Source organism: Amblyraja radiata, chromosome 4 (assembly GCF_010909765.2).
Source record: "Amblyraja radiata isolate CabotCenter1 chromosome 4, sAmbRad1.1.pri, whole genome shotgun sequence".
Taxonomy (NCBI): Eukaryota; Metazoa; Chordata; class Chondrichthyes; order Rajiformes; family Rajidae; genus Amblyraja; species Amblyraja radiata.
In genome coordinates, this window is record NC_045959.1 from 12,497,439 (window position 1) to 12,519,389 (window position 21,951).

The 21,951-nt window shown below is 42.9% G+C and overlaps 1 protein-coding gene across 1 annotated transcript in view; it reads right to left on the reverse strand.

Moving 5' to 3' along the window:
• Window positions 1-11,590: 11,590 nt before the first annotated feature.
• tmem65 (transmembrane protein 65) overlaps window positions 11,591-21,951 on the reverse strand; it is a 70,381-nt gene continuing 60,020 nt past the window's right edge. The window contains exons 7-9 of the mRNA XM_033018985.1: window positions 18,690-18,732; window positions 15,617-15,722; window positions 11,591-12,271 (exon numbers count right to left, since the gene is read on the reverse strand). Coding sequence (XP_032874876.1) covers window positions 12,170-12,271; window positions 15,617-15,722; window positions 18,690-18,732 — 251 coding nt within the window. The 3' untranslated portion in view covers window positions 11,591-12,169. The remainder of the gene's footprint in view (window positions 12,272-15,616; window positions 15,723-18,689; window positions 18,733-21,951) is intronic.

Consider the following 21,951-nt stretch of genomic DNA (forward strand, 5'->3'; position numbering starts at 1 on the left):
TTCATTCCCACACAGAGCAGATGATATCTGGAACTCAAGGTAGCAGCATCAAAAACAATGACTATATTTAAGATACACACAATTGCTGGGGAAACTCAGCGGGTGCAGCAGCATCTATGGAGCGAAGGAAATAGGCGACGTTTCGGGCCGAAACCCTTCCTCAGACTGATGGGGGGTGGGGAAAGAAAGAAGGAAAAGGGGAGGAGGAGGAGGAGCCCGAGGGCGGGCGGATGGGAGGGTGGGAGGAGACAGCTAGAGGGTTAAGGAAGGGGAGGAGACAGCACGGGCTAGCCAAATTGGGAGAATTCAATGTTAATGCCATAAGGACGCAAGGACCCCAGACGGAATATGAGGTGCTGTTCCTCCAATTTCCGCTGTTGCTCACTCTGGCAATGGAGGAGACCCAGGACAGAGAGGTCGGATTGGGAATGGGAGGGGGAGTTGAAGTGCTGAGCCACCGGGAGGTCAGGTAGGTTATTGCGGACTGAGCGGAGGTGTTCGGCGAAACGATCGCCCAACCTACGCTTGGTCTCACCGATGTAAATCAGCTGACATCTAGAGCAGCGGATGCAGTAGATGAGGTTGGAGGAGATACAGGTGAACCTTTGTCGCACCTGGAACGACTGCTTGGGACCTTGAATGGAGTCGAGGGGGGAGGTGAAGGGACAGGTGTTGCATTTCTTGCGGTTGCAACGGAAAGTGCCCGGGGAGGGGGTGGTGCGGGAGGGAAGGGAAGAATTGACAAGGGAGTTGCGGAGGGAGCGGTCTTTGCGGAAGGCAGACATTGGGGGAGATGGGAAGATGTGGCGAGTGGTGGGGTCACGTTGGAAGGTGGCGGAAATGGCGGAGGATTATGTGTTGTATTTGCCGGCTGGTGGGGTGAAAGGTGAGGACCAGAGGGAATCTGCCCTTGTTGCGTGTGCGGGGATGGGGAGAGAGAGCAGTGTTGCGGGGTATGGATGAGACCCTGGTGTGAGCCTCATCTATGGTGGCGGAGGGGAATCCCCGTTCCCTGAAGAACGAGGACATTTCCGATGCCCTGGTATGAAATGTCTCGTCCTGGGAACAGATGCGGCGTAGGCGGAGGAATTGAAAGTAGGGGATGGAGTCTTTGCAAGGGGCAGGGTGGGAAGACGTGTAGTCCAGATAGCCATGTGAGTCAGTGGGTTTGTAATGTATGTCGGTCAGGAGTCTGTCCCCTGCGATGGAGATGGTGAGGTCAAGGAATGGTAGGGAAGTGTCGGAAATCGTCCAGGTGTATTGGAGTGCCGGATGGAAGTTGGTGGTGAAGTGGATGAAGTCAGTCAGTTGTGTGTGGGTGCAGGAGGTGGCACCAAAGCTCATTGACGACATACATTGACGACTGCTTTGGTGCCACCTCCTGCACCCACACACAACAGACTGACTTCATCCACTTCACCACCAACTTCCATCCGGCACTCCAATACACCTGGACGATTTCCGACACTTCCCTACCATTCCTTGACCTCACCATCTCCATCGCAGGGGACAGACTCCTGACCGACATACATTACAAACCCACTGACTCACATGGCTATCTGGACTACACGTCTTCCCACCCTGCCCCTTGCAAAGACTCCATCCCCTACTCCCAATTCCTCCGCCTACGCCGCATCTGTTCCCAGGACGAGACATTTCATACCAGGGCATCGGAAATGTCCTCGTTCTTCAGGGAACGGGGATTCCCCTCCGCCACCATAGATGAGGCTCACACCAGGGTCTCATCCATACCCCGCAACACTGCTCTCTCTCCCCATCCCCGCACAAGCAACAAGGGCAGAGTCCCTCTGGTCCTCACCTTTCACCCCACCAGCCGGCAAATACAACACATAATCCTCCGCCATTTCCGCCACCTCCAACGTGACCCCACCACTCGCCACATCTTCCCATCTCCCCCAATGTCTGCCTTCCGCAAAGACCGCTCCCTCCGCAACTCCCTCGTCAATTCTTCCCTTCCCTCCCGCACCACCCCCTCCCCGGGCACTTTCCGTTGCAACCGCAAGAAATGCAACACCTGTCCCTTCACCTCCCCCCTCGACTCCATTCAAGGTCCCAAGCAGTCAGTTCCAGGTGCGACAAAGGTTCACCTGTATCTCCTCCAACCTCATCTACTGCATCCGCTGCTCTAGATGTCAGCTGATTTACATCGGTGAGACCAAGCGTAGGTTGGGCGATCGTTTCGCCGAACACCTCCGCTCAGTCCGCAATAACCTACCTGACCTCCCGGTGGCTCAGCACTTCAACTCCCCCTCCCATTCCCAATCCGACCTCTCTGTCCTGGGTCTCCTCCATTGCCAGAGTGAGCAACAGCGGAAATTGGAGGAACAGCACCTCATATTCCGTCTGGGGTCCTTGCGTCCTTATGGCATTAACATTGAATTCTCCCAATTTGGCTAGCCCGTGCTGTCTCCTCCCCTTCCTTCACCCTCTAGCTGTCTCCTCCCACCCTCCCATCCGCCCGCCCTCGGGCTCCTCCTCCTCCTCCCCTTTTCCTTCTTTCTTTCCCCACCCCCCATCAGTCTGAGGAAGGGTTTCGGCCCGAAACGTCGCCTATTTCCTTCGCTCCATAGATGCTGCTGCACCCGCTGAGTTTCCCCAGCAATTGTGTGTACCTTCGATATTCCAGCATCTGCAGTTCCCTTTTGAACGACTATATTTAAGAACTATTTTGATGGGCAAGGCATTGAAGGGTACAGCCCTGTAGTGGACAAATGGGATTATTGGGGTAAAGATTGGCATGGACATACTGGCCAAAGGGCCCATTTTTATGCTGTATGCCTCTACAAATTTAGATCGAGTTTTAAAAGGCAATAGATAATTTATGGAATACAACTATAAATTATGGCAGATATGCAGCTATTTTTATGTTAACTGTAAAGTGACCTTGACAATGTACAATTGGGAAATGTCCATGATAATACGAGAGTGGCAGTTTGGTAAAAGCAATATTGATTCCAGCTCAGTGAAGAAGTCTTTAAAAAAATCCCTTGTATAATCAAGGGATGATTTTTGGTAGCGCTCAGAAAGAAACATAGTAATTGCTGTCCTATCATCAGAACTGGACAATGTTGGAGACTTTACGATGCTTCCATGAATATAGGTCTAGAACCCCCACAATTAAAATGTGGATCGTGGAAATGTCGGAGACCCTACATCTTGAAAGAATTAGACGTCTTAATGGACAAACAAGAACTTTTCATTAAAATATGGTCCCCATTCATTAACTATTTGAAGGGATAGATTGGCTCGGCACAGAAACCTAACTGAAGCTTGCTCAGGATTAGATGAAAAGTTATACTTTATAATCTACGAACCTATCTCCAATGACGTATTATTAGTAACGCATTCCTCCTTTTTTTCTTTTTTGACATTTGTAATTCTTTTTTTTTTTTCTCTCTCTTTCTATCTATATAAAAAATACTAGAAGCAGAATCAATCCACAATTGAAAATTTTTAATAATGTATTCATGTTTTTATTTTATTACTTTTTTTTGAAAAAAGAAAACGAGTAAATGAAGAAAGTTGAGAGAGAAAATAGAGAAAATAAAATAAAATAAAAAAGAAAAGGAGATCATTATTTATAATCTTGACCAACTCTCGTCCAGTCCTGAAAGTTATTTTTTACAATTGTGTTGCACCATATGATTCCAAAAAAACGACGAATGGAGACCAACTCGTTATGAATTGGTCTGATTTATCCATTAGGAGGAATCGCATTTCCTCAAGATGAGCGGTGTCCAACATACTTGCAATCCACATTTTAAGCGTTGGTATTGGTGTACCCTTCCAAAATTTAAGAATTAATTTTTTTGCTATTATTAAACCATAGTTAAGGAATAGATTTTGAGATGTATGATTGATGTACATGAAAAGTTTTTACTATAATATGTAACTATATTTTACCATAATATGTCTGCTTCTAATAAAAATATTTAAAAAAAAAAAAATATATATATATAGGTCTAGGTAAAATAGTGAAGGGTGGTCAGGCAGGAATTGGGAAGAACATATCTGTAATGATATCAAGTGTCAATGGTCATGTGTACTGACAACAGCACAATGAAATTCTTGCTTGCTGCAGCATAACGCGTCTACAACCTAGTACACAAAGATAATATATAATAAAGAAAAATAAGAATACCCATTCTTGAACCTGGTGGTTACGGTTTTCAGACTCCTGTGCCTTCTTCCCAATGGTAGGAATAAAATGTGGCTTGCCAGGGTGGTGTGGGAGAATAAAATAAAATAGAGAGAGTATGTCAACAAAATAGAGAGAGTACAGAGGAGATTTACTAGAATGTTGCCTGGGTTTCAACAACTAAGTTACAGAGATAGGTTGAATAAGTTAGGTCTTTATTCTCTGGAGCGCAGAAGGTTAAGGGGGGACTTGATAGAGGTCTTTAAAATGATGAGAGGGATAGACAGAGTTGATGTGATCAAGCTTTTCCCTTTGAGAATAGGGAAGATTCAAACAAGAGGACATGACTTCAGAATTCAGAAGTTTAGGGGTAACATGAGGGGGAACTTCTTTACTCAGAGAGTGGTAGCGCTGTGGAATGAGCTTCCAGTGGAAGTGGTGGCGGCAGGTTCGTTGGTATCATTTAAAAATAAATTGGATAGGCATATGGATGAGAAGGGAATGGAGGGTTATGGTATGAGTGCAGGCAGGTGGGACTAAGGGAAAAAAGTTGTTCGGCACGGACTTGTAGGGCCGAGATGGCCTGTTTCCGTGCTGTAATTGTTTAATATATTTTTTTATTAAAGGTAATCAATTACAATGCTTCAAACAACTTTATATCAAATTAATTCAATTTGCATTAAGTAAAACACTAGTAATACTTATCTACTATTTTTTTAGAAATAATGATAGAGAAAGAATAGAACAGTTATAAATCATTAAGAGAGTGATTAAATAATAATTTGATTATATATAAGAAAGAAAAGAGAAACGAAAAAAAAAAAAAAAAAAAAATAAATTTGAGTAACCACAATATGTATTATTAATAACACTACTACAAGTGATAGTATCAATAAAGACATATATGTTAATTCCAATATAAAAATGAATTATTCTCACCAAATCCCGCAGGGTGCACGCCGAGCTGTGTTGCCAAGAACAGCTACTTCTCTAAATACTGTATATATGGAGACCATATCTGTTCAAAAGAATTATACTTGTCCAATAGGACAAATCTAATTCTTTCCAGATGTAACGTCTCCATCATCTCTGTTGCCCACATTTTGGTTGTGGGGGATAATGTTCCCTTCCAAAATTTCAATATGATTTTTTTCCCAATTATCAAACAGTAATCAAAGAAATTTCTTTGATTTACTGTAAGTGATAGATGTAAATCCGGAATTCCAAATATTATTAGCTTTGGGTTAGGGTCCAATTTAACTTTGATGACTTCAGAAATAACTTTAAAAATTTCTGTCCAGTAATAATTCAATTTAGGACATGTAACGAAACTATGTATTAAATTTGCCTCTGCTTTCTTGCACTTATCACAAATAGCGGAGAGATTCGGAAAAATACTATTTAATTTAGTTTTCGAATAATGTAACCTATATAATACTTTAAATTGTATCAGTATATGTCTGGCGTTTAATGAACACCGGTGTATTCGTTGTAGACTTTCTTCCCAGTTTTCTTTTGTTATAGCCAATCCCATTTCATTTTCCCATGCTTGACGATATATTTCCGTTATTGGATTCTCCTTATCCAAAATGATGTTATATATATAGGCTATTAATTTTTCTGTATTTGGATATAAATTAAACAGTTCGTCTAACAATCCTGCTTCTTTATTTTTATAATCTTGTGTATTGGATTTAATATAATCTCTAATTTGTAAATACCTAAACAAATGTTGTGGAGACAATCCATAAATATCTTGTAACTCCTGGAATAAAAGAAATTTTCCTTTTCTATAAAGGTGTTCTATCCTTGTAATTCCTAAATCATCCCATTGTTTAAACCCCCCATCTAATATAGCAGGTTTAAACGATGGATTATTCATAATTGGTAATCTAAATGAGAGATTATCCAAATGTAGAGTCTTAACTATTTGTTTCCAAATACGTCTATTATTATATATTATTAGGTTGTCTTTATAATATTTTTTTTGTACTTCCGTTGGTGCAAAAATTATCGAACCTACATTGAAAGGTAGACAGTCTTCCTTTTCTATATTTAACCATGTCGGTTCATGATCCATATTTACCCACCAGAAATTCATATTCTTAATCTGAACAGCCCAAAAATAATATAAAAAGTTTGGAAGTGCTAATCCTCCATTTATCTTAGCTTTGCATAGATGTTTTTTATTTATTCTGTGATTTTTATAATCCCAAATAAAACTATTGACAATATTATCAATTTTTTTTAAAAAAGTTTTCGGAAGAAAAAAAGGAATAGCCTGAAACAAATATAACAACTGCGGTAGAAATACCATCTTTATGGCACTTATTCTACCAATCATGGATATAGGAAGTGTTTTCCAATATAAAATATTTTTTCTAAGTTTATCTAATAGTTGAGGATAGTTGGATTTTATTAATGAGTTATGAGTTTTAGTGCTGTAATTGTTATATGGTTATATGGTTAATAGGTGGGGGTGGAGTAAAGGCCGAGGAGTGTAGGAAGGAACTGCAGATGTTGGTTTAAACCAAAGTATCTTTGGTTTAAACTGAAGATAGACACAAAAAGCTGGAGTAACACTGCGGGACAGGCAGCATCTCTGGAGAGAAGGAATGGGTGATGTTGGGGGGGTCAAGATCCTTCTTCAGACTGGTTAGGGAGAAGGGAAACAAGAGATAATAGACGATGATGTAGAGATAATGAACAATGGAAAAAAAATGCAAAACAAGTAACGATGATATAGGAAACAGGCTGTTGTTAGCTGTTTGTAGGGTGAAAATGAGAAGCTGGTGCGCCTTGGGTTGGGGAGGGATAGAGAGAGAACGAATGCCGGGACTACCTGAAGTGAGAGAAATCAATATTCATACCACTGGGCTGTAAGCTGCCCAAGCAAAATATAGGATTCTGTTCCTCCGATTTGCATTTAGCCTCATTCTGACAATGGAGGAGACTGGTCCTCAGTCTGTCCTAGAAATAGCATGGCGAAACTCCTCAGATTAGCATGACGATTATCTTCAACCACAGTTTAACTAGACTAAAAAAAAAAATACTGCAGGCCATAATAGCCCCTGAAACGACAAGTTATAAGAGGCATAGTATAATACCAGCCAGTTTCTGGATCATTTATCTAGAGACATATGTCGGAATCCCACCGTGGCAGCTTTAGAATTGAATTTCAGTAATTAAATGAATCTGGAATTTAAAGCAAAAAGCCATCATCGTCAGATTGTTGTAAAAAGTAATTGGTATATTAATTGCCCACAGGAAAGGAAAATGTTGCATTCTCCTTCTGACTGGCCCATAGGTGATTCTAGACTCACTAAAGGTTCGGGGTTCAAGGTTCACATTTATTTGTCACATGCACCAATGAAGTTACAGTGAAATGAGTTATCATGCAACTATACAATTAAAAAGAACACAATACACAATACAATTCAACATAAACATCCACCACAGCATTCCTCACTGTGATGGAAGGCAATAAAGTTCAGTCGGTGTTCCTCCTTTGTTCACCCGTGGTCGCTACGGCCGGCCCGATGTGCGAGCCCTCTCGTCGGGATGATCGAAGCTCTGACGTCGGGACAGACCGAACACACTACGCGGCTTGGAGTTCCCGGTTCGGCCACTTCCTTTACAAGTGGTTAACTCGACTGCTTCCTTGTTTCAGGAACAATTTAGGAATGGACCTGCATTTCCAACGACATTCGTATCCTCCAAACAATTAAGGGAATTGACCTGTCAATGCTTATGATTACATGGGGCTCTGGAACACTGCAGTGTCAACAGAGAGAAAAACAGAGACATATAGAATGACACAAAGGTGTAATTCTATAAAGGTGTCAAATATATAGAAAGGGGAACGAATGAACTGGGTGAAAATTGCAGGTAGTGTACTGTACTACTTTAGGGGTCTGCACCAAAGCAATCTAGTAACCGGCAACAGAGCCGGGAAGATCGCCCTTACTAACTCCAACCGACCACTACTGGATGAGGCAAATTTTCAGATCCCCTTGACTTCTATTTAGGTCTCAGGGTTGGTTCATACTGCCATCCCTTGAGCACCAACATAATCATGGCATGTTGGCATCTAGGGGTGACAGAATATCAAGAGTTAATTTAGAAAGTTGGAAACGTTACCAGAGGTATGCATTCCTTCAGCATAGCTCTTATCAGAACTCAAGATTGCTACAAAAAGTAAATTGATGAATTTCAATTCATTGCTGTTGTACATAGAAACTAAATCTGCATAAAGATCACATCTATTTCCCCAACATTTCTTTGGTTATTTTTGTGTAAATATGGGAGAGGGTGCTGCCAGGCAGGTAAATTATTTAAAAGGGCACATCCAAGTTGAGTGTGTGTTCACGGATTCCACCTTTAAAGTGTACGGAAATCGGTTCCACCAGCCTAAAGGACAGAAAATTGTAACGTGGTATCCAGGTATGTCCAGGGTAATATGGAATCAAAATTGTAGCCTTACTGTGAAAATGAAACATCAATGAAAATCGAGGACTGAACCTTGGTGATGAATTGAATCATAAGGCAGAGTGGGGCAGCTGGTGGAGCTGCTGCGTCATCTCCACTGACAAGAGTCCAAGTTTAACCTTTGGTGCTGCCTGTGTGGAGTTTGGTCTCCCTCTGTCTGAGTGTGCTTCCTTTGGGTGCTCCAGTTTTCTTCAAAAGCCCTGTATGTTGGTAGGTTAATTGCCCACTAAAAAGGTCTAGCTGGTAGAAACTTTGGGGAGTTGGTGAAAAAAGTGGTGGTGTATAAAACCGGATTAGCACAAATGAGTGCCTGATAGTTGGTATGGTTTCTGCGACTCAGTGCTCGTTTTGTACTGAATGACTCGTCGAACATATCCTTACAAATTAAAGCTGACATGTTCACGATTGTCAGGAAATGTCACTTCTTACAAAATACTGGGACAGTGCCTTGGCCTGGCAATGCTTTTTATGTTCTCCTATTCATTTATAAAGCCCTTGTGATCTGGAATTCATCATCTCAAACAAACGCTCTTTGCTAGCTTGTCTTCAGGTCAAATGAACTATCATGGTTCAGGCTAAAATAACAGACCAGCCACTCATAAACCTGAAACACTATCTATAGATCAATGTATTCTTTCAGCATGGACTTTAGGTCAAATGCAGCCTGTCCCAATTTTTATAGAGCCTTCCTGTCTTTCAATATGCACCCCTTCTCTAAAGTTAGTCACTACATTAAATATATCATTTTGAAAACTTAAAACATTTTAGTGCAACATAAGAACTTGATAGTTGCACACATGAAGAATTTTTGTGGGTGGATGATAGAGTAAATGTTAGCACTCAAGATCATATATGAAGCTTTCAATAAAGAAAAATCCATCGTAACATCTGTCTGTCAAATGAAAATGAGTTTCCTCACATTTATTTAGACATCACAAATTATATACAAGTAATATTTTATATAACTACAAATTTATCATACATACATTAAGCTGTAAACTACAAGTCATTGCACTATTTTAATGTTCACACAAAACAATTTTGCTTGCACGAAAAGAATGCAAATTAGCTGCATTATAAATAAAGCTAAGCAGATTACTTCACAATTGAAGGCAGTAATTAAAAGCCTCCATATCTCAGCCTAAATTATTTTTATTAAACCTTGATCAGCATTTGATAAGTTTTTTTCCCCAATACTCAAAACGAGTTTTTTTTTCCTTGAGGGTTCTGATCTAATTTGTTCCATTTTTTTCTTCCAGGCATCCCTCGGCAAAAGACAAACGCCATTGATCATTGAAAGATGCCGTTGTGCAACCCAATTACCACGAAACTAAAACATAAAATGCTACAATTTCGCACACTCCCCCCATCCGCCCCCCCCTCCCGCATCCACCCTCCCCCATCCTCCCCTCCCCCATCCGCCCCCCCCCTCCCCTCCCCCATCCGCCCCCCCCTTCCCCCATCCACTTCCCCATCCCCCATCCCCATCCAGCCCCCCTCTCGCAAACCCCATCTTCCCCATTCACCCCCCCCCCCCTCAAATTTGTCCACGGGTACAAGTGTCATTGTACTGGCCCTCAAAGTAGCAACTTCAGTTAAAGACATCACAGCTGCAGACAGCAGAAATATCTTCTTAGAAGGACCAAAGAAACAAAATACTTTAAGATTTGCATTGGAATAAACACCAACGTGCTGTGCTACACAGCATGTCTGATCTAATTTGTTCTATTTTTTTTTCCTTCCAGGCACCTCTCGGCAAAAGACAAACTGCATTGATCATTCAAAGATGCCGTTGTGTTAACTTATCTTGGCTTGCAACCTAATTACCACATCTAAAACAAAACAAAAACTGCTATAATTTTGCGCACGCTCCCCTTCCCCCATTCACCCCCCCCTCCCCATCCTATCCCCTCCCGCAAACCCCACCCCCCCCCCCCCCCCGCTCAAATTTGTCCACGGGTACAAGTGTCATTGTACTGGCCCTCAAAATAGCAACTTCAGTTAAAGACATCACAGCTGCGCACAGCAGAAATATCTTCTTAGAATGACCAAAGAAACAAAATATTTTAAGATTTGCATTGGAATGAACACAATGCAAGTTAAGTTTTGGAAATATCACTCTAATCTCAATAGCATTTACTTGGTGCTAATTGGACGTGCTTTTCAGCATCTTTAAAAAAAAAAAATCTAACAGCACTGCAATCAAAGCAAGTATCACCATTTCATTTAATGGTGCCCTGTAACTGAAATGAAGTTCAAAGTATCACGTTCAAAAGCACAACATAAAATTACAATAACTATTGTGTGAACATGGAAATACAACTTTAAACTTCACAATTAAAATATGCACAGGTTTTTTTAAATCAAATCATAAGACTTAAGGGTACACAAAAATGCTGGAGAAACTCAGCGGGTGCAGCAGCATCTATGGAGCGAAGGAAATAGGCGACGTTTCGGGCCGAAACCCTTCTTCAGACTGATGGGGGGCGGGGGGAGAAGGAAGGAAAAAGGGAGGAGGAGGAGGAGCCCGAGGGCGGGGGGATGGGAGGAGACAGCTCGAGGGTTAAGGAAGGGGAGGAGACAGCAAGGGCTAGCAAAACTGGGAGAATTCAACGTTCATGCCATCCGGACGCAAGCAACCCAGGCGGAATATGAGGTGCTGTTCCTCCAATTTCCGGTGTTGCTCACTCTGGCAATGGAGGAGACCCAGGACAGAGAGGTCGGATTGGGAATGGGAGGGGGAGTTGAAGTGCTGAGCCACCGGGAGTTCAGGTAGGTTATTGCGGACTGAGCGGAGGTGTTCGGCGAAACGATCGCCCAACCTCCGCTTAGTCTCCCCGATGTAAATCAGCTGGCATCTAGAACAGCGGATGCAGTAGATGAGGTTGGAGGAGATACAGGTGAACCTTTGTCGCACCTGGAACGACTGCTTGGGTCCTTGAATGGAGTCGAGGGGGGAGGTGAAGGGACAGGTGTTGCATTTCTTGCGGTTGTAACGGAAAGTGCCCGGGGAGGGGGTGGTACGGGAGGGAAGGGAAGAATTGACAAGGGAGTTGCGGAGGGAGCGGTCTTTGCGGAAGGCAGACCGATACATAAGACTTAAATATTGCAGCATATCAAATGTAAATAATCTTTTTTTAAATGAATACATCAGTTATGACATTTACATAATTTAACAATACATTTAGATTCTTCGATAAAAACGTTTAACATTAACTACTTGACAACATTGTTTCAAAGTATTGCAGATAATTAAACACCGCAGTCTGACATGCAGTGAATCTGATTTTAAAGACCACATGACTGTACATTTAGTGACTCCACTTGCTTTTAAAAAGAATGCAGATAATGAATTAATGGATATAGTTTATGATTGTAGTAGTGAAACTTGTTTTGTTAATGTTAAAGTTAATATTCCACCGCATTCCTAGTCTGGAATGACATGGTGTTCAATGAAAGATTGTTCTTTTTCCAGAATTACTTCTGGATGCAAGCAATAGATTCAATGATCAGTAAACTGGTTCAGTTCTTGGGTTCTTGTTGCATTTCCTCTTCCTCAGTTTTGAAGAACAGTAGTGGAAACATTCCGAGGATGCAACCAATGGTTACACCTATAACTTTTCCCTGAAAGAAAATGACATTAAGATATTTTATGTAACAGATCAGGAAATGATTTAATTCATATTCCAAATAAATTTAATCACACAAATGAAATCAATCTTCAAAGTTAAAGATCACAGCTCCTTTATCCTGGCAAGGAGTCGTTGTCAGAAATGTTTTCTGCATCTTAGCCCAAACTATAAATTTAACCCACTTATGTTAGTTCCTAAGTCAGATATCAATAAATTCAAGATTTAAACTTAACCTTCTGGGCTTCAAATATTTTTTATTAGCTGGTTTAGAATGAGCATTTTCCTCCTGTGTTAAAAAGGGAAATCATGTGTTAAATTCTTCAACTGTTGCTTACCTAGATTTTCAGAAGGCCTTCGATAAGGTGCCGCTTGTCAGACTGCGAGGGAGGATGAGAGCCCATGGTATTGAAGGGAAGATACTGGCATATACAGCAAATTGGCTGGATGGCAGAAGGCAAAGAGTTGCAATAAAAGGCACTTTTTCAGGTTGGCTGCCAGTGACTAGTGGAGTTCCGCAAGGGTCAGTGTTGGAGCCACTTCTCTTCACTTTGTAGATTAATGATTTGGATAAGGGTGTGGAGTGCTTTGTGGACCAGTTTGCAGATGATGCGAAGATAGGTGGAGGGGCAGGCAGTGTAGAGGGAGCAAGGACTCTGCAGAAGGACTTGGTCAGGTTAGGAGAGTGGGCAGAGGAGTGGCAGATGAATTTCAGTATAGCAAAGTGCAGAGTCATGCATTTTGGTAATACGAATAAAAGCTTAGATTATTTTCTAAATGGAGTGAGAATCTAGAAATCAGAGGTGCAAAGGGACTTGGGAGTGCTGGTGCAGGACTCCCAAAAGGTTAATTTGCAAATCGAATCGGTAGTAACGAAGGCAAATTCAATGCTAGCATTTACATCAAGATGACTGGATTACAAAACTGGGATATAATGTTGAGGTTCTATAAGACACTGGTCAGGCCGCATTTGTAGTACTGTGAGCAAATTGAGGTCCCATATCTGAGGAAGGATGTGCTGGCTCTGGCGAGGGTCCAGCGGTGGTTCACAAGAATGATTCCAGGAATGAGTGGCTTGGCATATGATGAGCGTTTGACAGCACTAGGCCTCTCCTTGCTGTAGTGTAGAAGGTTAAGGGGGGGGGACCTCATTGAAAATTGCAAAAATAATGACAGCCATAGAGTGGATGTGGAAGGGATGTTTCCGCTGGTGGGAGAGTCAAGGACCAGAGGTCATAGCCTCAGAATGAAAGGGCGCTCTTTTAAAAAGGAGGTGAGGAGGAACTTCTTTAGTCAGAGCGTAGTTAATCTGTGGAACTCATTGCTACAGAGGACTGTGCAGGCCAAGTCAGTGGATATACAAGTTCTTGATTAGAACAAGTGTCAAGGGTTATGGGGAGAAGGCAGGAAACTGGGATTAGGTGGCAGAGATCAGTCATGATTGAATGGGGGAGTAGACTCGATGAGCCGAATGGCCTAATTGTACTCCTACAACTTGTGAGGTTGCAAGTACTGGTTGTGGCTATGAAGCGGCAGAATGTATAAATTCAGAGATTAAGTAAGCATACAGCAAAGTTAGAGGGGACTGTTTGTTTAAACCATAATATATTGAATTGCGCAGACTGGTCATACCAAACTAAACAGTACTTTCTTCAACAATATATCTCAGATCCACAAGGGAAAAAGCAGTTGTAGAGTATTTTTTTAAAGTATATAATCAGATTTATTTAACAGCCAAATGTGACACATTTGTCTGAAGCAAAAAATCTGTTTGTTAACCTTGCACCAGATTGATGCATGTTCAGCAACTACATTGTTTGCAATAGTGACAGGTCCCAGGGAGATTGACAAATTATCGTCTAATAACAGGCATGAGACAGGAAAAAACTGAAATAAGATGAAGAGAGATGGGGGTGCAGTAGGTTTCCAAGGGGCAACACTCCTGGCGGGGGTAAAGGGGGGCAGCGCCCCCTTTATGCAGATTTTATTTGATAATTGTACCTTGAAATGACAGTTTACTTACCCGTTTACCCTTGATTTCTCACAGGGTCTTCCCCACTCACAGGGAACCCCTCACTGATCACACTCAGTGACCCCTCCCCCGTTTACCTTTGCTCACATTCACAGGGACCCCCTCACTTCTCACAGGAAACCTCTCACCTTTGCTCACTCACAAGGAACCCCTCACTGCTCACACTTACAGGACCCCCCCCCCCCCCCCCTTACCTTTGCTCACACTTTGAAAATGCTTGCAAATATAAAATACATTTAGATATGGGAAGTCTTGAGAGTTATAACCCTGAGGGTTAAAACAATGAGATTTGACCAGCTGAGTCAAAACAGAATCCAGTAAGAGGGCGCAGAAAAGATTTACCTGCAATGGGGTGTTTTAGTTACAAGATTGGATTGGCTGAATTTATTTTCCTTGGAGCAGAAGAGGTTGAAGGCATACCTGATAGAGGTGTACAAATTCACAAAGGCATAAAAATGGAAGTCAGTAAATAGGTTTTCCCCAATGATATAGGCGCATATAATTAGAGGGTGCAGGCTTATGGTAAGGGGCACATTTATTTTTCAGCGAGACTATTGGAATCTGGAACGCACTGCCTGAGGGGGAGGTGGAGGCAGAGATCCACACAATATTGAAGAGGACTCTTGACATTCACTTAGATATCCAAGGATTACACATCTATAGTCCAAGTGCTGGTAAATTGGTTTAGTATACATTTTGGCACAGACACAATAGGCTGAAGGGCCTGTTTCCATGCTGTATGACTTTAAAATATGACAATCAAAGCATATAATTATTTTATTTCCTCAAAAGGCATCATCGCTATTTACAAGGTAATGTGGGTAGTAATGTATAAACAAACAATTGTTCTCTGTTAAGTGAACAGTGACAATGAGCAGCTTCTCGTTCTCACCCTACAAACAGCCTGTTTCCTTTCTCATCGTTACTTTTTTGCATATCTTTAATTCATTGTTCTTTATCTCTCCACATCACCGTCTATATCTCTCGTTTCCCTTATCCCTAACCAGTCTGAGGAAGGGTCTCCACCCGAAACGTCACCCATTCCTTCTCTCCAGAGATACTGCCTGTCCCGCTGAGCTACTCCAGCTTTTTGTGTCTCATCTTCAGCATTCTTCATTCATATTCTATTTTTTTCAGCTGAAAACCCCTTGATGAATTCCTATTTATCTAAATTCATGGTGCCATATCTGTTTGACGTATTTAGAACTGAAGTTCATGTATTGGGGAGCCAGTCAAGTCTACAAACAGATCAGAAAAATTGAAGGGAAAAAAGACTGAATCAGGCAGGGTAGCACCAGAAATCCTTACCAGCTGCGAGCTCAGTCGAGTCTGCCACATGTCGGCCTGTTTGGGGTTTAGATTAGGACTTGGTAGTCCTAGCCTTGATGCAAGAGCCTCCACATATGCAGCAAGTCTGGAAAAAATAAAAGTGACATCAGTTTTTCTTACATTTTGCAAATATGACTTCATGTTCCCCTCTTTTGCCTGGAAAAAGAATGCACCAGACAACCAGCAATTTGGCAGAAACAATCCACATAAAATGGGCCTCACTCACCCAGACAACCCCTTCTCCTACATTCCTCCCCCTCATTTAAAAAAAAAATGCTTCTTTCTACATTTTACAGCTCCACTGCAAGGTATGCCTACTTTGAAAAAGTTCTCTCTCTGATGGGAGTTCTGTGAGACCCTCTCTCGCTGCTTCCCCCGATTCCAGCTGCTCTCTTGGATGGGGTTCTGACCTGGATTCACTACCTCAGCCACGTGTCAGCCTCAGCAATAGTTCTCCTTCCGTGCTCGGTGTTCTACACTCTCCGCCATGCGCCAGCAGACCCATCTCTCTCTCTGTCTCCGACTCTCCCGCAGTTCCAGTCCTCACTCTCCCAGAAAACCCCATCTCCAGTCTCCAACATTCCCCCCTCCTCCTCATTTTGTAAACCAGAACTTTAGCCGTTGCTGTCGCATTGTAAATTAGTTTCACGGATTTTCACAGGAGTAACGGTGTTTCTAGAATGAGTGGGGGGTTTTTTTTAATTCGAAAAGGTTGGCCAGGTTAAGCTTTGGAATTTAGAAAAGCAAGAGGCAATTGATTTGAAATACACAAGATCCTGAGGGGTTTTGACAGGGTAGATGTGGAGGATATGTTTTATTTTGTGGGAAGGTGCAGAACCAAGTGTCGCTATATTGAAAATGAAGCTTCACCCATATACATGATAATTTTTTATCTCTATCTCTAGAATCTACTGTATTTGGAACTCCCTTTCTACACAGGAAGTGGAAGTAATGGCTTTGATTATTGTTAGGGCTGGGGCAGAAATATTCTTGATAAGCAGGGAGGCGAGAGGTTACAATAGGTGAATTGGAATGCAGAGGCCAGGTTAAATTCAGTTCAGCCAAGATCTTATCACGTGGCGTAGGAGGCTGAATGGCTCGTACTGTTCAGCATGCACATGGTTAACAAGGTGGTGGGCACATCTGAAGCAAGTGTTTGAATGAGCAGACTATGTTGCGGTACAACATTCCCGGATAGACGACTCCTCAGGGGATTCAGGGTAATGTTGTTTAAAGAGGCTCAGAAACAACGGTGGCGCAGCGGTAGAGTTGCTGCCTTACAGCGAATGCAGCGCCAGAGACCCGGTTTTGATCCCGACTACGGGTGCTGTCTGTACGGAGTTTGTACGTTCTCCCCGTGACCTGCATGGGTTTTCTCAGAGATCTTCGGTTTCCTCCCACACTCCAAAGATGTACAGGTTTGTAGGTTAAATGGCTGGGTAAATATAAAAATTGTGCCTAGTGGGTGTAGGATAGTGTTAATGTGCGGGGATCGTTGGTCGGCGCGGACCAAGCTGGATGAAGGGACTGTTTATATTTGCAGGCAACACTATTATAAACCTCGTATTAGAAATTAACCATTCCAACTCGTAGAACAGTTTGGAGGCTTAAAATACTGAACAATTATTGCTTCTCTATCCAGATATTTACAAAACCCAAATCAAATCCAGTTCCAAAAGGCATGGAATTGTATATTTTTAGAAAACTGTACAGTTAACAGTCCATAAATAGTTGAAAATATCTAGTCAGTGATAACTTTTCTGAAACAATTTATATTTTAGCATTAAATTTAAATTTCTTTATTTATATAGCACATTTTTAGTCAACTTGCATTGACCCCAAAGTGCTTCACATAATTACATCCACACACACTGGCAAAGGTGGGTGAAGTGTCTTGCCCAAGGACACACACAGGCAAAGGTGGGTGAAGTGTCTTGCCCAAGGACACAACGACAGTATGCACTCCAAGCGGGATTCGAACCAGCTACCTTCCGGTTGCCAGCCGAACACTTAGCCCATTGTGCCATCTGTCGTCCCAATTAGTCATGCTTCCTTTTACTGATTGCAAAAGAATTGGTATTTGGTATAAGAATCATCACCAGGAACAAATATACAAATTTAATTTAAAAAACTATTTTCAAGTTTGTAAATACAGCACTTACGGCCTTAAGCCTTAAGCTGTATTCTTCTGCAGTTGTATAGGGCTCTGGTGAGACCACATCTGGAGTATTGTGTACAGTTTTGGTCTCCTAATTTGAGGAAGGACATCCTTGTGATTGAGGCAGTGCAGCGTAGGTTCACGAGATTGATCCCTGGGATGGCGGGACTGTCATATGAGGAAAGATTGAAAAGACTAGGCTTGTATTCACTGGAGTTTAGAAGGATGAGGGGATATCTTATAGAAACATATAAAATTATAAAAGGACTGGACAAGCTAGATGCAGAATTTTTTTTCCCAATGTTGGGTGAGTCAAGAACCAGGGCCCACAGTCTTAGAATAAAGGGGAGGTCATTTAAGACTGAGGTGAGAAAAAGCTTTTTCACCCAGTTGTGAATTTATGGAATTCCCTGCCACAGTGGGCAGTGGAGGCCAAGTCACTGGATGGATTTAAGTGAGAGTTAGATAGAGCTCTAGGGGCTAGTGGAGTCAAGGGATAAGGGGAGAAGGCAGGCACGGGTTATTGATAGGGGAAGATCAGCCATGATCACAATGAATGGCGGTGCTGGCTCAAAGGGCCGAATGGCCTCCTCCTGCACATAGTTTCTATGTTTCTAAGCCGTGATGTTCTCCTAGATAACGATCCAGCTACAATGTTGACCACAGCAAGCAGTAAAAAAAAAAAAAAAAAGTCTAAGTCTAAGTCAGTAGGGTTTATTCATTATTTTAAACATAGAAAGCACTGTACTCCAAGCTGCATTTCTTTCTTCACGTTAGGTGCCGATGAAACATTTGACATTGATGGGAAATGTTTTTATTAACTGAATCCTTGGATATTTTTCCATTAGACAGTTCTCAGCTTTAAGATGACTCAAGTACACGAGGTATACTCACCCCAGGCCAGCTACATCTGACACAAGATTACCCAGTGCAGCAGCTGTATTGAACAAAACAAAACAAACCAGTTAAAATAACACCAGTTTAGTGGAAGGTTTAATAGACATGCCCTGCTCCTTAAAATAATCATGCTGTCTGGATTTATTTTCATCTGGACTTGCAGAAGGCGATATCCTGGGGTACAGGTTCATCAGTACTCACCAATCCCATATGGCGTTCGAGATATCCATTTATACTGGGGTCACTTCAAATTACTTTGGAACTATTCCTGCAGTCTAGTTGCATTTGCAAAACTGGAAATTCAAGAGTCAACTCGCACACAAATCGTTCTCAGAAAATAGCTATCATATCATTCATTTCATTATCACTAATTGAGGGATAGATATTAGCCAGGACATTGTACGTTGACTTCCCCCTATCTTCTCAAACGACTACCCAAGTGCAAAGGCAGCTTCAGACAATATTTCCTCCAATATGTCTGTCAAAGTTGCATCCTTTGAATAAGTGAGTTCGGTATTCTGAAAAACGCAAGGAATCATGGGATTCGTCAAAGGTCACTCGCTATAAAGAAAAAGCGAATGAAGCGCTGGCTGAAGAAACTGTGTTTATATTCTTACCTTTATTCACGATTTATGTGCAAAAATATATTTAACCTGAGGAACGGGGGTGCCAGGTATCGGGAGAGAGGGGGGGGGGGGGGGGGGGATGCGAGTGGGAGACAGGAGAGACTGGAGCTGCTGCGCTGTTGTGCTGCTGCTGCACACACACAAACTCGAGCCTCATCCGCAGCCAGGATCAAACCCGGGTCCCTGGCGCCACAAGTGCTGCAGAACCATTGCCAAACCACCACTGGACCATCTCTCCCCCCCTCCCCACCAGAGTGGGCTGGAGACATCCGGGGCAACCCCAGACCAACGAGACAGCGGCCCAGAACAGCGGCAACCCACAGCCAGCGCGGAGAAGAAATGCCAACTCCAGCTCAACTCCGCCTGCCCCACCGGGCCAGCCGACAGCCCTGGACAGAAAGGACAGCGGAACTCTCCTGTAAACACCCGCCCAATAAAAGCCCCTCTCCCGTTCCTCAGTCCCTGCCTCCTCTCTCCTGCCATTTATCCTTTTGACCGCCGCTCCTTTGCGGAAATCGCTCATCAGCAACTCAACAGCGCCCGCAGCGCCCACAACGCCGGAGACCCGGGCCCGATCCCAACCACGGCCAAAACGCAGGCCTGCACACAACGCAGTTGCCGAGAATGTTTATAGCGAGGGGTCACAGTTTAAGGATAAGGGGGAAATCTTTTAGGACCAAGATGAGGAAAACATTTTTCACACAGAGAGTGGTGAATCTTTGGAATTCTCTGCCACAGAATGTAGTTGAGGCCAGTTCATTGGCTATATTTAAGAGGGAGTTAGATGTGGCCCTTGTGGCTAAAGGGATCAGGGGGTATGGAGAGAAGGCAGGTACAGGATACCGAGTTGGATGATCAGCCATGATCATATTGAATGGCGGTGCAGGCTCGAAGGGCTGAATGGCCTACTCCTGCACCTATTTTCTATGTTTCCATGAGTGACCTATGACCTGGGCGCTCGTAGTCAGAATACCAAACTCACTTATTTTCCATGAGAATGTCAGACTAGATTTTTGTGCTCAAGTCTTTGGATTGGATCAACCCTCTGAAGTATCAATAAGCAATTCCTCATGGAGAAACAGACCAGCATCATCAGTACAAGCTCTGCCTGCTTCTTGGCATCCAAGCTCAAGCATAGAAACATAGAAACATAGAAACATAGAAATTAGGTGCAGGAGTGGCAGGGAGTTCCAGAGATTCACCACTCTCTGTGTGAAAAAAGTTCTTCTCATCTCGGTTTTAAAGGATTTCCCCCTTATCCTTAAGCTGTGACCCCTTGTCCTGGACTTCCCCAACATCGGGAGCAATCTTCCTGCATCTAGCCTGTCCAACCCCTTAAGAATTTTGTAAGTTTCTATAAGATCCCCTCTCAATCTCCTAAATTCTAGAGAGTATAAACCAAGTCTATCCAGTCTTTCTTCATAAGACAGTCCTGACATCCCAGGAATCAGTCTGGTGAACCTTCTCTGCACTCCCTCTATGGCAATAATGTCCTTCCTCAGATTTGGAGACCAAAACTGTACGCAATACTCCAGGTGTGGTCTCACCAAGACCCTGTACAACTGCAGTAGAACCTCCCTGCCCCTATACTCAAATCCTTTTGCTATGAAAGCTAACATACCATTCGCTTTCTTCACTGCCTGCTGCACCTGCATGCCCACTTTCAATGACTGGTGTACCATGACACCCAGGTCTCGCTGCATCTCCCCTTTTCCTAGTCGGCCACCATTTAGATAATAGTCTGCTTTCCTGTTTTTGCCACCAAAATGGATAACCTCACATTTATCCACATTATACTGCATCTGCCAAACATTTGCCCACTCACCCAGCCTATCCAAGTCACCTTGCAGTCTCCTAGCATCCTCCTCACAGCTAACACTGCCCCCCAGCTTAGTGTCATCCGTAAACTTGGAGATATTGCCTTCAATTCCCTCATCCAGATCATTAATATATATTGTAAATAGCTGGGGTCCCAGCACTGAGCCTTGCGGTACCCCACTAGTCACTGCCTGCCATTGTGAAAAGGACCCGTTTACTCCTACTCTTTGCTTCCTGTTTGCCAGCCAGTTCTCTATCCACATCAATACTGAACCCCCAATGCCGTGTGCTTTAAGTTTGTAAACTAATCTCTTATGTGGGACCTTGTCGAAAGCCTTCTGGAAGTCCAGATACACCACATCCACTGGTTCTCCCCTATCCACGCTACTAGTTACATCCTCAAAAAATTCTATAAGATTCGTCAGACATGATTTACCTTTTGTAAATCCATGCTGACTTTGTCCAATGATTTCACCACTTTCCAAATGTGCTGCTATCCCATCTTTAATAACTGACTCTAGCAGTTTCCCCACTACCGATGTTAGACTAACTGGTCTGTAATTCCCCGTTTTCTCTCTCCCTCCCTTCTTAAAAAGTGGGGTTACGTTTGCTACCCGCCAATCCTCAGGAACTACTCCAGAATCTAAAGAGTTTTGAAAGATTATTACTAATGCATCCACTATTTCTGGAGCTACTTCCTTAAGTACTCTGGGATGCAGCCTATCTGGCCCTGGGGATTTATCGGCCTTTAATCCATTCAATTTACCCAACACCACTTCCCGGCTAACCTGGATTTCAATCAATTCCTCCAACTC